This window comes from Polyodon spathula, chromosome 26, assembly GCF_017654505.1.
Source record: "Polyodon spathula isolate WHYD16114869_AA chromosome 26, ASM1765450v1, whole genome shotgun sequence".
In the NCBI taxonomy this organism is placed as follows: domain Eukaryota; kingdom Metazoa; phylum Chordata; class Actinopteri; order Acipenseriformes; family Polyodontidae; genus Polyodon; species Polyodon spathula.
In genome coordinates, this window is record NC_054559.1 from 11124879 (window position 1) to 11142863 (window position 17985).

Here is a 17985-nt window from a genome sequence, read left to right on the forward strand (position 1 = left end):
GGGAGGTTTAAGTTAGCTGTGTACAAATGCTAAAGCTGTAGGTGCTGGGAGTCAGGTTTGTTTCCATATAGACCAGGAACAAGAATGCGGCACTCACCGCACCCAGTGATCCTCCCACACCTGGTACTCTGGGAAGATGGCAGGAGAGGCGTTGCTCCTTTCATGTTCCTTCCGAGCTTTCTCCATTGCCTTCTCATAGCTTTCTTGAGCCTTAAAAATAAACAGATCAACATTCATGGCATAAACAGATCCTCCTTGATGCTTACGGTCTTTTAGACTAATATGACTTTGTTCTGAGGATGTATTTATTTACTGTAAAACTAAAAGCAGTGGAAATCCGGCACAATACAGTATTATAGAGTATCACAGTTTAGATCACTAAAATAGATTTAAATGTTTCAGTTGTATAATTTTTAAATTCCGCACCAATCTATAAACAGCTCTCTCGTCAACAATGTTTAAATGCAGATCAACGGCTCTCTCTCTAGCCACAAGGGCTCACAGTAAACAAACGCACCTGTTCGAAGAAGCCATGCTGCTCGTACGCGATGGCTGTGGCAGTCTCGGGGAACTTGCAGCGCTTCTGCCACAGCCCTGCCCACATGTCCTCCTCTTGCAGGAGCGAGTAGAGTTCAGCCAAGGAGTCCAAAATCTCCTTCAAAGGGTTAGAGTAACAGAGCAATGTAAGGGTCTCCTGAAAGGATCTATCGATAAACACAAAATATCACTGCTTTTACTGCACTTCAATGCCAATACAAACCTCCAATACTAAGAGGGCACTGTGCGTCTTACCCAAATCATCCACTGAACTTTTAGGCATGTCTTTTAGGAAAATGGGTAGGTTTTAAAAGGCAGACATTTAAAAAACAAAAACAGCATTCAGATTCAGTATAGTATATAAATACAATATCAAAACAATAAAAAACTGAAAGCAAAAGAAAATATTCTTCATTGTAAAAGTAAAAGCTTTTCTGGTTTCGGGCTTAGTGAAGAAACTAACGATCCATGTGGTTTCTCTAACGCAGTTAAAAAAACGTGGTTAAAACGGTGGCTGTAGCGGACCTGCTGCGGCGGGGTGATGCTCTCCTGCTCGTAGAACTCTGTGGACTGCTTGGCTTTGATCTGCAGGCTGAGCCCCTTCTCGAAGGCCTGGTGCTCCAGCATGAGCGTGGAGCGGAACCACAGGTTGTGGGTCTTCCCCAGGTACTTGAGCACACAGGGCCGGATGGGGATGGGCGGCACGCACTGGGACATGCCCTCCACAAAGCAGTTGAGAGCGCTGGGCTGGCAGTCCCTCTGTGCCTGGTGACTGCCGCTGCACAGGAACGGACTGATCTCTCCAGACAGCGCCTTCAAGAGCGGGGGGGGGGGGGGGACGACACATAAAACATTCAATTCGTACATTTGAATCAAACTATCCCCCTGCCCTCCTCCCAAATACCAATGTAGCAGGTCCTCTTTCCTGTTACTTTACCACAGATACTTATGAATTCTGACCTGACGGATCACTCTTGACAGTCGGACCTCTGCAAAACTGTGTGGCGATTTTGTTAATTAGCTACTGTTCATGCAAAACGCAGACCTCCAAACCAGTCAGACTTGAACCCAGGACTCCAGAGAGAAAAGGCAGCCTTGCTACATTTCCTAGTCCTATTACTCTTGAATTTACCTGCCCCTAATTACGAACAGGTCAACTGTATAGTTAGCACTCCAGGTGGAACCATGACCTCCAGGCTGTTATGCACTATTACCATGTACATCAGTGCATTACCTATGCAGACTTACTGAATACCTACTACGGGTTTACAAATGAGGTCTTCCAAACAAAGCCTTGAGCCAATCGTTTTCTTGGCATCACTTCGCACAAATTCATTCAATTTCCAAAACAAGCATTTTTATTGAATATGAACATGGTCAATAATTCATTAAGCTACAAGCAAATCTGTACCACGTATCCTACACAAACAGAAATACCTTTTTTTACAATTCTCAAAAAAAAACAAAAAAAAAAAAACACCCTTAACACAGCATTTTTGTTTGTCTCTAGTTTTTTCATCTATGAGTACCAATTCAGGAGCAGGCATATGCAAACTAACAGCTGCACTGTTTATACAGAGAGTCATTACCAGTGCTGTCAAATCTAAAAGGGCAGGCTTCTGATTTCTTATTTAAGTGTATTTAATATTGAGTGTTGTTTCTAAAAGCCCAGCACAGACCTCAACAGGGGAGATGAGAAATACATTAGCATAGATCTGTGACCTACTTTTCAAACATGCAGATTTTTTTTGCCTCTATCCTTGGAAACCACAAACCCAAAGTACCTCAATGAAAGCAACAACAGGAAAGGCATTTGTGTTTTAACGGCTACACAAATAATTTTCCTTAAAATTCCCACCTTGTGCCACAAGGGAGAAAACCTAATTATTTAATGTGTAATTCCTTGCAAATGACATTAACAAAAAAAGTTAAAGAACTGTAACAAGCAGCTTAAATCTTAAAATGGTTTTCCTGATGGTATCTATAATAAGGAGATCTCCATTAACCAACTTCATTATTTTAAAATATGGTTACATTGTTTCAGTCACTGGGTGCTCTATCTGTACAGCAATGTCTATTAAAGCAGTTCACAGTCTGATTAAACGGCCAACTCAGTGACGTTTCTCTGCAGAACGTGTTCCACTGGTCCCAGTCTTAACTCCTACAGAAAGGCGCTGGTTTAACTCAGTTTTGAACATCAAAGGTCTGCCCTTTTGTTGTCTTTGTCAGACATGCTAAACAGACAGTCATGTCAACCCGACATCCCCCACAAGCTTTCAAATCATTACAAAAGAGATTAAAAAGCAACCAGACAATCAATGCCTTAAGGCAGGCTGTAAAATAAAATCTCACCCATAGTAGTGGTTTAAAACTCTGTGTTAGGTACAGTTTCTTAGTGCAGTTTATTTCCGTGCCACCGAATTCACAGGTTTGATAATTCTATACTACCTACATTCTACATATTCTTGCACAGATACTAATGAGCTCAAAAAGCCGGTAATACTCACATGCTGCTGCCGATCGGACTGGATTTTCCAGAGTCTGGGGAAAAGCTGGACCCAGGTTTTTTCTGCTAGCGGAGTGGAAATATGACACAACTGGACAAAAGCGTTTAGCAAGGCTCCTGTCTGTTTAAAAGAAGAAAAAAAAGGCAGCATTTTAGTATATGGTGTTTGATGATGTGCCAGTAGCACACATCACCCACCAGTGGCCAAATTATGTAACTGCTGTAATATTCTTAAAAGTCATCTCAGTTTTATGCAGCAATAACTTTGAGAAACTGACCTTTACTTCTCTGAGAGAATCCAGAAACTTATCATGCCTGTTGGTCAGCATGTGCAATTGGTTCCCAGCATCTTTCTCCGCCTGCTCCTTGGTTTTGGGAGTGCTAGTCTGGTCTCCCGGAGCCAGCTCAATGTCAATCTCCACATCCTATAGGAAACAGGGACTATTAGCCATGCAAGGACAGGAACACAGGCAGTATTTTGAACAATGACGACTGTCAGGAACACTGGTAATTAATGTGTTAATAAAGACCAAGGCAGATAAGCCTTGAAATGTAATGCAGCACACACTTTAGCTACAGCGCGATTGGGTCTTTTGATCTAAATCATAGCAGATGTCCTATTTTAATTGGTCAAATCCGACAAGCAAATTGCTAAATCTTAGCACTGAAAAACACAATGATCAGGCTTCTCAGGTGAAGGACAGCACATTTGTGTCAAAGCCGAAGCCGTATCTCTGTTTTGGTAAATAAGAAGCTGAAGGAGAGACAGTGTGAGCGTTGGTATTACCTCCTCCTTGGTCTCGCTGTTCTCCCTCTCCCGCGGCTCTTGTTTGACGTGTGTTACCATGGCGAAGGCAGCTCGGTCGTGACTGTCAGCCAGATTGATGACATTAGTGATTGACGGCAGCATGGCCCCTTGACAGTTCGTCCCAATGGTGGTGCCACGCTCACACACAGCAAGGAGCAGCTGTGAGAACAGGGGAACAAACAGAAAACCAATACAACAGGGGGAACTTAATTTGCTGCACTCAATCCCACTGTATTCAATTTAAGAATTCTCATAGAGCCTTGTCAGTATATTAGCTATGTGGAAATGAATTACCTACAGTAGTATCAATACACATACAAAACTTCAAGTAAATGGACTATCGTACAAAGACAAATAACTTAATAAACAGGGGACTGAAACAAAAGCTGCCTGTTTAATGATAAGATTAGTTCTCTCGGAGAGAGAAATTGCTGAAGCAGACGATGTTCCAAATCCACATTCATTATTAAATAGCAGGCAGCAGTGTTGATTGTGGTCAAGACAAATGCCTGGTATTTAATATAAACACAGTAAAAAAGCCCACTGCATCAAGACGACTGGACCTTTGTGCGCAATCAATAAAGACTTACCACCCTTGTTGCTAAAGACCCAACCTGTGTCATTTCAATATGTCAGCTATGATTAGGAAGCCTGGAGTGTTATAAATCAGTAACTTTGTGCCAAGCTTCAAATGGGAAGCAGCATATATATATATATATATATATATAGATAGATATATATGATAGATACACTCGGTTGCCAGGCCGCAAGACTGCTATAAAATCTGAATACCTCAATGCATTGTTTTATCCAGAAATGGTTGCCCATGGCCTCCCAATTCTGGGAGCAGGTAACGTAGAGAAGCCTCTCGTAGACCCGTCGCTTGATAGAGCCATCGAAGACGTCAAAGAACTTGGCCCGGATGAGGGGTTGGGAGCAGCGCAGCCCAGACAGGAAGGCAGGCTCCAGCTTGGAGGTGATATCACTACCAGACAGATTCTCATCCCTGCAGGGGAGATGGGAATGAGAAGATACGCCAGCCAGTCGAACAGAGACACTGCCGTTGACCTTCCATGATATAGTACAGATTCCACCCCATAGCACAACACTTTAACATGTCTCATTTATAATGCCCCACCTCAAGGACTCTACACACTCCATGTGTGATCAGATTATATTACAATGTGAAGCAGGCTTGAGAAATATGCTTTCAGTAGAGGGGGAGCGGTGTAGCCCTTTGTCAAAAACGGCTACACAATCGGTTGTGTTTTAATGGGCATCATACTATATTAACTTAACAAAACATACTGCTAAAATGTGCTCAGTTATTTCCAATTTCAGGCACTTTCCAGATTGTCCATCTCATGTTTCATCAGCACCCCAAAAGAAGATAACTACATTATAGATACAGGAGATGTGCTACTATCAAAAAGGTCAGAGACATCTAATTTAATTTACAGAGAGAGAGAGAGAGAGAGAGAGAGCACGCTATATGGTAATAACTTCAAGTGGGTTGCACTGCAATCAAAATGCAGGGCTGGATTAACTTCAGAATACATTCAGCTAACAGAAGACACTTTATTATATATGTAATGAAAATATAAGAAGCACTCAAAACACTTCTAACATAAGCAAATGTGCCAGCTACTGTGTCACCTAACCTCACATTTGTGGATGTTGTACCTAGGTTAGGCTTATCTAGGAGACTTTCTCATAACCGGAAGACGAATTATACACTTGCATAGAAGAAGCAATATAATATGCCCTTTGATTGATTGCTGCAATTACCTGTAGACATAGTTAACGAGGTCTAAGAACTGGGCATTTAATTCAAGGTCTTCTGGAAAGCGCTTTTCAATGTAGGTCATCATTTTCACCAGCAGAATGGACTTCTCCCTTAGATTTGGCATCTGCATGGAGCAAGGAAATGATTGATTTTGCATTGAGGGATAGCAGATCGCTACGCGTTTCATGCATCTGTTCTACCTTCCCACTTCAAATGAGTCAAGTGTCTTATCAAAGGGTTTCAAAGTAAAGTTTTAAAGCAAAACCAAATCAAAATGCTGACTTAGGAATGTGTGCATCCAAAGTCTCATAAGTGAACTCTAATGAGATTGAATTACAATAAGTTTATAATAGATATCTTTATGTATAATATTGAGAAAGCAAGCTACTCATATTCAAGCAAGTGTCCCTGTGTGAATGTTCATAGGCTTTCTTTCCATCTGGGTGCTCTTCATCAGGAAGTATAACCTTGTTCTCTACATTAAAAGGTCACAAGATCTTAATGAACGCTAAGCAGAAGCAATGTTAACTAAACAAAATGTGTTTTTTAGTACGAATCCCATTGTGAGCTACAGCTCCTATCTGCATGCTGCCTGCCTTGGGAGATGATTTCAAGCCATTGCATTTAAATGGCCCTAAGATTTGTTAGAATTTTGAGTTGAAATGTTTAAAGGCTCCCTTAAAAATTGGCATCAGGTGCTACGGAGTAAAGCCATGTCAGACTGTGGCTAAAATCACCTTTTCCTTTAATACATTTTCATTAGAACATGCAATTGCACCACACCCTCAGTCTAATAGGCTTAAATGATGAAGGGATTTTCATTTAGAAGTGATAGTCAACACCCAGGGGGTGTAAAGTTGTCGTTACAGCAAAAGTGTGTGTTTGGGGGGTTACTCAGGCAGGCGTGAAATTACAGTCATTACTGACATTAGGTAGATAGACTACGTTTACAAATCAGGCATGCTCAAAATTCAGAAGGTAGATCACAGCACAGCCACGCTAAAGAATCAAGAAATGCAGTGAACATATTTATTGGCTGGAGAAATACAATTCAGAGTTGCTGCAGTACGTCCACTATTTTGTCATTTGAAATATTTTCACAAAACAGACATTAAAACTCTAAAGCTACAGTATGCAGTGCAAAAGCACATCATGAAAAACCACACCCATAGGTGAAAAAACGTCACTACATTTAAATATATTAATCACTTGGCATTTTCAGGCCACTAGAAAATGACTTTACATAACCTCCAAGTATGAAATCGGAGTGTTCAGTGAGAAAAAACAACATGAAACAATGCAATAACGTAGTATCCAAAGTTGAACTATTAGGGGCGCAACAATTAATCGATGCATCGATTACTGGTCTTCTTTCCTTAATTTCCCAAGCTTCGATTACATATTCATGAATCGATGCATCAAATTAGAACCCGGTTTGAAGTCTCCTGTTGCAGGCTTGCATTAAAACCCTGAGTGTTTGAGAGTGTGCTTCTTTCAGTGCTAGTACAATAGATTAGCGCGTTGCTAGGATACACTCTACATTCACGTTGACAAGCCAAATCAGAAGTAGCCCTACTGTATTCACGTTTTCTTGATTTCAAAATTAAGGCAATAAATTTTTTTTTTGTTTGTTTGTTTGTTTTGTATTAAATCCATTCAAATCTACTGGTTACCTTATTTTGTTTTAAGGCATGTTGTGTTTGGAATATATGGCAATATTATATAAAAAGAAACTGAATTCAGTACGATAGTTTAATCAGGATTTGTGAGATTAATTCTAATGTTTTTTTGTTTTTTTTTCTTGGCTTTTGGACATAAAATATTAACAGTAATGAGCAACCACAGTTCAGATACAAATAACCTGTTATAATATAGTATTTTTCATATTATTACAATGTTAAAAGGGACATCTGATGCAGACGCATTCTTTTAAGTTGTTAAACAAGTCCTTTGTATTTCTTTTTTTAATAAATCGGAAATGTTCCAACTTGACTATTCTGCACAACGGCGTTTTTAATAATTGGATCGTCTTAAAAAAAACGAATGTATGTTCTTTATTTTGAAAAATAAAATGGTCAATGCATCGATTATCATTGATAAATGCCTGTACGATAATCAAACACGAAATTTCAAGTGCCGATTGCACCACTAAGCACGACAGCATTAAAATGTTCAATACAAAAAATGCCTGAGTTAGAAGCTTGCAGTGTCTCAATTTTTTTTTTTTTTTTAAATCCAAACTCGATTGTAGCGTAACAGGAACTTGTAATCAATCAGACTGCGTAGTCTGTATCATCTGATCCAAAACCACCTATTCATGTGAGCCGCGATATTTACATATGTATGAATTATAACGCAAAATCAAAAAATCAATTGGTTTTATTAAAAATGTAATTGATATTGCTCCCCATTCACTTTTCATGTCCATGCATTTGAGAGAGTAACTCAACACCCCTGTTCTTAGCCCCCGCAGGAGGCAGCAATGGTGTACCTGGTTGACAGCCATGGGGGAGTTGTTCTTGACCCACTCCTCCACAATCTTCACCACAGCCCTCAGGATTTTGGCGTCGGGCGACTTCTCGATGAGAGAGGTGAGGATGACCTGAACAAAGTTTTTCCTCATCTCCATGCTCATGACGGCCAGCCTCGTCTTCACCAAGTCCAGACTCAGCATCACCAGCTCGCTGGTCACTGTCACGAGGAAACAAGCACAGCCAGCTCTTCAGTGAACAAGGCCGGGCCAACCACTGAGAATAGCTTCCCATAACTCCCCCCCTTCCCCCCCCCCCCCCCGGACCATAGTTATCAATGAGGTGAGCTAGGGAAGGACTGGAGAATTATCAAAATATCAGGACATTTCCCATACAAATATCTAAGAAAGCAAAAAGTTTCTACCAAGGCAGTTCAGTAAATATTAATATCACCATCTGCCAGCCCCTTTCTGCAGAGCTGCATTTACTATGGCCAGCTCTATTGATCGTTTCACTCAGTTTTTTTGTTGGTGGCAACACAGGAATTCTACTGTATTGCGTTACATCAAGCAGACACTATAAGCAGACTAATGGAGAATTATAGCAATAGTTTAAAAACAAAGACCCTGTTTGATGCCAAATAAGCAATTACAAGGTGCTTAACCTCTTCTAATCATTATAAGCAGAAATTAAACCCAATGCTGATTAAGACAGTCCCTTAATATACTCAAACTAAAAAACAAAAGCTTCTTATTTTCTCAAATGGAATAACATTAGTGCATAATCACTTCCACCTCGCACAAAAAGCTTGCCTTAAAAGGAGTGTCACATTTTCGCTTGTGGTACCACCTAGTGGTTTTCACTACAAACTGCACACCTTCACCTTCTAATCCCAGACTTGGCATCAATGTTTTTCAATTGTTTCAAGGTGGACAATAGTTTTCAGTTCTCATTCCAGTATTAAGCTATCACCTACACCCAGACAATACCACTACTAAAATCAATGACGATGTTTGTCTGTGCAGTAAATCAGAGAAAGATTCATTATATAAGCTTTCAAGAAATGTATAAAAAGCTGTAATTTCAGACAGGTAAGGAAGAGTTCTACGGGCATCAAGTATAAGGCTGACAGTCTGTGTAAAATGGCATATGATTACGTAGCTATCCTGTCCACAAAAAAATATATAAAGACTGTGATGCCTGAAAATGTTTCAATTGTTAACTCCCCTTGCTGTCTTTTTAATTTAAACATGATTTCAGTACAGGAATTAGCAGGAGAGGCTGTGTTATTAACAATGTTACAATGTTAATTACATTGCTGACTTCAGCAGTATGGAATAAAACAATAAAAAAACACAACCATTCCTAACCAAACTGAAGTAGTCCTAACACGCAGTGGCCCAGATGCTTAAAGTAAAGCCTGTGGTTACCTGTGTTGGTCTCGACCGCTCCAGGAATGGCCTGTGGGTTCAGGTGGTCCCGCACCATCTTCTGCAGTGAGCGCATGAACACAGAGATGAGGCGGTCGATGTAGCTCGGGTTGTTGCTGCAAGCAGACTTCAGAATCATCAAGGTACCTGGAGCGAGACAGGGAATCCAAACATCAATTCACACAACAGCCCTAGCTTTGAGGTTAAAATGAAACTCTGCTACAGGAGAGGAAGACCTCATGTCAACTTCCATTAAAATTAAAATGACCCAAGACAACACAATGCATTTCTCAACCATGACAAGGGCCAGGCAGGCATGAAGACACATCTGGCTTTAGAAAAAGGAGTGGCAGGAAAGCTTGTAAAGATTTGGACAGTCTTAGCTTTCTTGGTTAGCGAGTATTATCAAGCATCCTGACACCTGACAAATAGGCAATTCCCGAAGTGAAATTACATCTGTCTGTGCTGATCACACAGTCCAATTGTGAAGGACATTTTTCCATTTAAAGGCCAAGGCTTTTCAACATGTTGTGTAATTTCACACCTATTTTATTAACAGAACTAATTCTGGTCCACGCTACGGATGGACCTGCCAAGGTGCCGATCACGCTACAGGTAATCTTAACAGCGTGGTTTTGCAGTTCCAGCCAGCAGCACACACAGTGCGAGAGATCTTTGAGGCCACACCTGCCTGCTGACTGCAATGTTCTGCAGGAAGCAAGACTCTCTAGAAAACTTCTCAAGTCCGTGCGGAGTGCAGGATGTGCCCTATAGCTTGGAGATCACAAGTTCAAATCCAGGCTATGTCACAGTCGACCGTGACCGTGAGTACCTAGGGGGCAGGGCACAATTGGCAGAGCACTGCCCGGGTAGAGAGGGCCTATGACGGTAGGGGAATCCAAAGCTCACCACGCATCAGCGACCCCTGTGGCCGATAGGGTGCCTGTGGTTCTGCACTGGAGCCACCAGATCTGTGTTGTTCTTCACTGTTCTTCACTATAGGTCTGGTGGCATCGCTGTTATGCGCAGTGTGAAAAATGACAGATTAGTAGGAGCATGCTCCAGCTACTGTTTCCCCAAGACGGCGGGGGAGTTGCGAGCGATGAGCTGGATACAGATAATAATTGGGCATACTAAATTGGGGAGAAAACCAGACGACTTAAAAAAAAAAAAAAAAAAAAAAAAAAAAAACAATGGTATTAAGCTCTGGAGTTCTAAATTATCTTGCTGGAGCATTCAAATAATGAAGTGAGAGAAAATAACAAATAAATAGGACTTACCAAACAGCTGAGTAGAATTGGCAGTAGTGGCTTTCTCATAGTTCGTGAGACCTTCATATATAACCTTCCCAACTGCAGCATAGAGGCACTCCAGCTCTTCATATTTCGAGGCGACATTCGAAGTGCCTGAAAATACACAGGGGAGAGATTAACACCTCAGGCATCATCAAGTGCGGGTTTTAAAGACGCATTACACAATCAGGATAATTCTTCCCAGCATGTACATTGTGTTCTAGATAACTAACCAAGATCACAACTCTAGTTATCTTGCTTTTAATAGAACCCCAGGAATATGTCTCTGTAAATAGTTGAGGCTCCTGTCTTGCACTCACTGGGCTCAGTGGGGAAGATGCTCATCAGGCGAGACAGCAGGGTGTGCACGGCTCTCAGCACCTTGGTGTTGCCGCAGGTCATGCAGGCTGCGATCCCGCGCTGCAGCGGTTTGAAATGCGACAGGATGGCAGGGGACTGCAGCACTGTGAGCAGGAAGCTCAGCACCTCCAGGCCCGTGCAGATGTTTGCAAAGTTTGCCTGGTTCGGTTGTTCCTGTCAAAGAAAAAGAGACCTGTTAAATCATACTCGTACAACAGAAGCAGGCTGAGCTAAGAAGCTACTCAGCATATTGATGTCTGGTATGCAAGCAACTTGAGCCAGCTGCAAACGGCCATACAACCAAAACCTACAACATAAAACTACTTCTCTTTTTGTGGGGGGGATCAGGGTAAAGGAAAGAGAAGGAAATCATCTGCCTTCTCTCGCAAAATCTGTTTTCTTTTCAAGCACACTAACAATATTGCACATCTATATCCAGTTTCAAGACCATAATTATATTTTTATTGATTGCAAATTAAATTTAAAAAGTTCTCCCAAGTTCTTTTTGAAAAGAGCTATGAGATCATATTACAAAGTAACAGTAAAAAGTAACCACATCAACTGGAAACACGACAATGTAAATGTATTGACCATGCCAGGAAAGCAGGAGGTGCCAGACCTCCTAGGGAACAGTCAGTCCCTTTACTATTTCAGAACAGAATTGTCTAGGCTACTCAAACCCATTTTAGAAATGTACTTTTCATTTATTGATATCCAAGTACCACTAAATGGTAAAAAGCTATCTGATTTGGAGTGCAGTTCATTAGTTCTAATCAGCCCAATATTAAGGTGGTGTATTTTCTCCAGGGAACAACAGGGGGGTCCGATTACAAATAGCTGTTTGTAAGAGGGTCCCGGGTTACTTGCACTAATCCGCAGTAACAATGGTGTCAGTCAGCAGAGGCTTGCAAACATAAGATAACCTTGCATTAGGTGTTGAGATTCTGTTTAAATTTAAATAATAAATGAACAAGTTTAAAAATGTACAAACTTGTAACCAAATTAAAATAGACAGAAGAGCCTGCGTGGAATGAATTGGCCTATTACACTGCACACCTATGTCTCAGTATCTGCGTAACAAATATTATATATTTTTTATATATATATATATATATATATATATATATATATATATATATATATATATATATATATATATATATATATATTTTTTTTTTTAAAAAGCCCTCACAATTGCCACAACAAATTACAGAATTGATTTTAACACAGACATAAGCCTCCCACTGCATAAGTTTGGGCGCTTACAGCTTTTACTGCGTGCTTTTATATGCACCAGACACCGACACACACAACCACTTGTGGCGAAGAAGTTTTATTACAACTGAACTAGTGGTTCTCTATATAGAAGTGTCAAACGTACCTGTGTACCACATTAATATGTGTGCAAGAGTGTGCAACTGCGAGTTAGAGAAAGCAGACAAACTCACCACAGTCATGAGCAGCTTGTCGAACCACTGCAGCTTGAGCTCCGACTTGGGCCACATGTCAGGGCGCAGAGCGGTCTTCATGAGGGAGACGCAGCGGCGAGACAGCAGCTCTCCGGGGGAGCCTGCCGTGTTGGCGCTGTCATTTACCTGAGGGGGGGGAGAGAGAGAGAGAGAGAGAGAGAGAGATTAACAGGGACTGCAGAACTGGGGGACATTTAACATTCATCTGTTGGAAGGTAACCTGTGGCAAAGTTCAACACTGTGGAGTCAACAGCTTTAGGGAGAACTCAAAATATGAAGTGTGGTGAAACAAAAGACAGATTAACTCAATTTGCACCCGGATAGAATTGCCTTTTGATGGCAATACACGCAGCCTTAGGGGGATGCAGATGGATGCAAAACAGCTTTTGTCTCCTTTTTCTTATAATGATGCTTTCCAGAAGAAAACAGCAACACAATCTGCACAAATTCAGACAAAATAATTAAAAATCAATGGCCGGATTCCTTCCTTACTTGGCAAGCTATCCTGATGAGGAAACTGACCACCGTGTCAGTGTGCTGCTTCTCCACTGGCTTGGTGAGCAGGGCGTCAGCACCAGGCACCGACTGACTGCGCGCAAAAACCTGCCATTCAAAAGAACACATGCAATTGCTCAGTTAAAACCAATACAATACAACAAAACATTCTGACTAAAATATTCTACTTTAAAATCACCAACATCCGTTCTTATAAAGTTAAAGCTCTCCAATATAAAGTTTTCAAGAAAATAGGAATCCATCAAGAATAGTCCAATTAAACAATCCTCAAAACAACTACTTTAGCATATGTACATCTTTTTAATAGTAAAATGTAGTAGCAGGTCACTGAACAAAGTGTCATTACTGTGCTCACGGCTCCTGTAGCAGTGCGGAATCGCTTCACGTCCTGTCCAGAGTCCATGGAAAGCCCCCTCTTCATCGCCCCGGTAGCGACACTCGTTCCCTCCCCGCTGCCGCCAAGATCACCCTCTGACTCGGGCTGGTGGGAACAAGGAAAAGGACCAGCTTTAAACACAACCTGTTCTTCAAACAGAATGCACAATGCAGAAAGGCAAAATCAGTTGTTGCTCTAAAGAAAGCAACACAGAAATATACAAGGAGGGGTACGTCAAGTTACAATTAACATGCAATTCAGCAATCCAGTTTATACCAGTTGCTCCTTGATTCTCTGCAGCTCCCACTTAATGACCACCTCCGCCAGGTCCACAGCTAGCTTCCTCTGCTCAATGGTGACGCTGGGAGTGAACCCCAGTCTCTGCATGGCGCTGACCATGTGCTGCACCAAATGGTGCCTCACGGGATAGTAAACCTAGAAGGGGGGATTCACATACAGATGAGATCAGTGACACAATCTGTCTTGCTCTGTTTTTTTAATCAAAATGTCAACACAGTAATAGGTTAAAGGCAAGGTGTGTCTAGAAAACCATCCCAAGGCTTTAACACATCGGTCCATGCCGTAAACTTTTAGTAACCAGCTCAGATACTGCCCAGAAGAAAATGAAACGCTTTAGTCAATGAAACAATGCTTAGACTCACCCTGAAGTGCTGCACTATGAGGTGTAGTATATGAACCAACTGAGGGACCGTGTGGCCCTCCTCAACGATGATCTTGCGTGTCCAGTGGGTCAGCATCTGGTGACCGTCCTCCATGCGAGCAGGAACAGCCGGGGTGAGGATAGCCATAGCCTGTCTGACGATGGCCCGGGCTTCCATGGTGTGAGCCTTCAGCAGGCTGTGGAAGACCTGCAAGAGACAGGGCGCAGTTGTCAAATGTAATCAATATGCCCAGTTCAAAATGGTTATACATAGCGACACAAGCATCATCATAATACCAACTGCAAACTCATTTAAGCCCTTCTAATGAGAGAATGCTTACCTGCAGGACGATCTTTTTGTGGATGGCGAACTTGGCGATGATGTGTGCCAGCAGCAGGTGGCCGCTGTATTTGCAGGCTGGGTCCACGCAGGCCTTGGAAAGCAGGCACGGCCAAGCGAAGGTCATGAGGCGGCGCAGCTTGCTGTTGCGGCTCTTGTTGTTGTCGTGGATGTGGTGGGGGGCGTGCTCCACCAGCAGCGTGGCAAACTGGAGCAGGTAGATCCGCAGCGAGTCCAGCAGGTCATTCTGCTTTTCTGGGTCCAGCACCTACAGGCACAGGAGCACAGGGGCTAGAGAATCAGGACTATACACCTCATTTGGGTGGCTGCAAGGCAAGGTTGCACTAAGGTAAAATAATAGCCCCTTCATTACACTCTCCTTCCTTATTAAGTGGTTGAAACAAGCCTCTCAGAGACAGGTCCATTTTCACGTCCCTGTTCATGACGGTTACCTTGGTGATGAAGACGCTGGTGATGCTCTCAGGGTTGTCCCCCTCTGGATTGGGTGGCCCCAACAGCTGCTCCCCCTCCCCCTTCTCAAAGCTATACAGGAAGGCTGGGTTCAGGATGTGCTGCAGTACCTGCGGAGACACACAGGTGTCATTCACATATAGAATTAGGCTTCTTCCCACGTAGGAAGTCGATCACACTTGCGTAAATCACACAAAAAGCCTTCTCTCTATTTCAAAGCAACAGCCATCTTCATCTTATAAGAAAACTTAAATTTACTGCCACGAGGCAACACCAATCAAAAATATGACTGTCGTGTTACAGATAACATTTGGCCAACAAGCCAGGCACAAGAAAATGAGAAATGATTTCTGCAGAAGTAGCAGGAAGTTCATTTAACTCCAGGTGCTCCGTCCTTACACTGTTTTCTAATGACTGTTTTCATCAGTGATTAAGATGAGAAATGCCAGTAGGAAAACAAAATTATATTATTTATTACTCCTGCAAATAACATGTTCCTCTGCTGATTGCTGTGCCTTGTGGGAAAGGTTATTAGCACTGCCATTAGATTTACCAAGACAGGTTCCCCCTCCCCCGAACACATCCATCAGCCTTGCAAGATGAGCGACATTAGAAAACTCAGGACATCTTCCCTCCAGGCTCCAAAACAACCCTCACTAATGGAACTTTATGCTGAGACACAGCAAAAAGACTGAATGCATTTCTCTAAAAGGGCAAATACAAATGCTTCCAAACCAAAGTGGAATAGGCTGCTGAGATGAAAGCAGTCACTATATATTGATGGAAATTAATTATTGAGCTCTCTAGCAAGCAAACACATAAGACCACCTAACAAGTGTCGAATCGCCTTCTCCGTTATGGCATTTTCACATAAATTGTTTTGTCAATTATTTAAATGTCAGCAACATCATTGCAACTAGAAACCTCTGCACTGTAAGAAATATATGAAGCCGATTTCTCCCCCAAAAAACTGTCCTTTAACTGTTTAGCGCCTGTACACAGCGGTAGACAGGGGCAATGTCAATTTGCACCCAAAAATCTGCATGTTTTGAAGAGTGCTTGCTGAATTTTTGCTTGGTCTGCCCTTTCCTTGCTTGAGTTCTATTTTCTAAATCCCTGTGTTTGGTGTAAGGTCTAAGTCAAACGGATGGGCCGCAGGTCCTTGGAGGTTCCCTGTGAGTGGGGTCTCGTTGATTAAGTCCTCACCTTGGCTTTCAGCTCGTCCCCGAAGTTTGGGTCATTGATTTCGACGAATCGGAAGAACAACGCTCTCTTGTGAACGATGCCGTAGTTCTTGGGGATCTCCTCTTCCATGTACTCCTTCAGAAAGGTCATGTTGCACAAGAAGCGGCCCGTGAAAGCTTGCAGCAGCTGGAACAGCAGCTCAGTCTCTCCATAGTTGCGCCTGAAACAAAGAATATTTGGTCCACCATCATTGCACAATTGGAGAAACCAGACGCATCATTTCCAAATCCATCCTGCAAGATTTTTAACCCTCTGCAATCTATTGCCAGAAGAACAAACCACCTCCGCCCAACCCCCTCAGAAAAAAAAACAAGCAGCCCTTACTTGCAGTAGCTAAGCAGACAATAAGCAAGTAGTTTGGGCTCTTTCCAGTTGGTGGCAGCCATGTTATCTTTGCGGTGGCGCTCTTGGAAGGCCTCGCTCACCCAGACGCGCCTCAGCTGGCCAACCAGAGAGTGCTGCCCTGCCAGCCAGCCCTCGTCGTTCTTCACAATGATGCTGATGATCTGTGGACAGGACACACGCAAATTAAAACACAGTCAGAAAACAGGCATCGGTGGTGGACCATCTCTTAATTTCCCAGTGGGAACACTCATCTTTTAATACCCTGTTAACAGTTCAGTGCACTAAGCTTGTGCTCTAGTACAAAGTTCATAAGGTTTTAAAATAATAGAAAAGCTTCTGAACATGAAGTTAAATGCATAAAAGCAAAAAATCATGCTGCAGCAAAATGGCATAATTATTAAAAATATGGGAGTGATCTTATTTCAAAGTCTTTAACTATTGGTGCTGTCTGAAAAGGTCCGGATCGCCATCATTGGGCCACTAGCTACCTTGATTGCCTGGAACTGCAGGTCGAGCCGCATGGTGCTGGTGCTGGTGCTGGTAGAGGGGGAGCCGGGCCGGGCCGCTGCCTGAGGACCGGCTGGGAGCAGCAGGGTCACAAAGCGATTGGGATTTGAGGCCAGGACATCCCGCAGGGGCTTGGCATCTTTGTGCTTTAGAAAGCTCTGTGAGAAACCACAACACCACAGCAGCATTAAGATGGGTTCACTCTGGGTGGTTAATTGGTCTGTTTCACATAAGGCATAAAGAAATTCATGACAATTTCTGTACAAGCAATTATAATAAAACTACCCTTTAGAGTCACTTAAAAGGTAGGCAACACTTGCCTTATTATCTGCTTCATGCTGAGACATGAATTAGCTTGCTTGCAGAGATACTATCACTAGAATAGGTGCTCAAAAAAGAACAGTTTCCAGACACTTTACATACATACCTGAGTCTGGGGTTTGACCCGAAACGTCTAGCAGTGTGCAATGTCTTGTAGCACTGGAGGCTAGTTTTCAAAGATAATTTCTCCCAATTAGATCGTAAACAGTCCTGAGCTAACCTCACCATTACCATCCATCTCCAGATCTTCCAAATATACTGACAGATCAATCTATTCTTTAATGCCTTTCTGTTTTTATCAATCTCTCAATCTACACCTCCATCCATCTGCATTTCTTTTATCAGCTCTTATCTTTCCGTCAATCTACCCTTGTCTCAGGATGTCCTTCATTTTAAAACAAGATGGAAAACATGACAGAAAATAAAAGAACGACAAATCCCTGCTGACTGTCAGCAAGAACTGAAATGCACAACATTCATTATGAAACTAAATGAGGGGTTTCAAGTGTTAAAATTAAATATACATTTAGAACACAGTACTGCT

General features: G+C 42.3%; 1 protein-coding gene across 5 annotated transcripts in view; it reads right to left on the bottom strand.

The window, feature by feature from the left end:
• The window catches only part of LOC121300722 (transformation/transcription domain-associated protein), an 89869-nt gene that overhangs the window by 45074 nt on the left and 26810 nt on the right, over positions 1 to 17985 (bottom strand). For 4 of the 5 annotated variants that reach the window (XM_041229455.1, XM_041229452.1, XM_041229454.1 and 1 more), the window contains 22 exons: positions 17102 to 17278; positions 16593 to 16774; positions 16230 to 16428; positions 15005 to 15133; positions 14554 to 14820; positions 14214 to 14420; positions 13828 to 13986; positions 13522 to 13656; positions 13152 to 13262; positions 12639 to 12785; positions 11151 to 11364; positions 10819 to 10944; positions 9539 to 9685; positions 8129 to 8328; positions 5640 to 5761; positions 4644 to 4857; positions 3831 to 4010; positions 3322 to 3468; positions 3045 to 3164; positions 1063 to 1350; positions 518 to 655; positions 98 to 210 (listed from right to left, as the gene is read on the bottom strand). In XM_041229455.1, coding sequence (XP_041085389.1) covers positions 98 to 210; positions 518 to 655; positions 1063 to 1350; positions 3045 to 3164; positions 3322 to 3468; positions 3831 to 4010; positions 4644 to 4857; positions 5640 to 5761; positions 8129 to 8328; positions 9539 to 9685; positions 10819 to 10944; positions 11151 to 11364; positions 12639 to 12785; positions 13152 to 13262; positions 13522 to 13656; positions 13828 to 13986; positions 14214 to 14420; positions 14554 to 14820; positions 15005 to 15133; positions 16230 to 16428; positions 16593 to 16774; positions 17102 to 17278 — 3722 coding nt within the window. The remainder of the gene's footprint in view (positions 1 to 97; positions 211 to 517; positions 656 to 1062; positions 1351 to 3044; positions 3165 to 3321; positions 3469 to 3830; positions 4011 to 4643; positions 4858 to 5639; positions 5762 to 8128; positions 8329 to 9538; positions 9686 to 10818; positions 10945 to 11150; positions 11365 to 12638; positions 12786 to 13151; positions 13263 to 13521; positions 13657 to 13827; positions 13987 to 14213; positions 14421 to 14553; positions 14821 to 15004; positions 15134 to 16229; positions 16429 to 16592; positions 16775 to 17101; positions 17279 to 17985) is intronic. The other variant, XM_041229453.1, reaches the window with a different exon arrangement.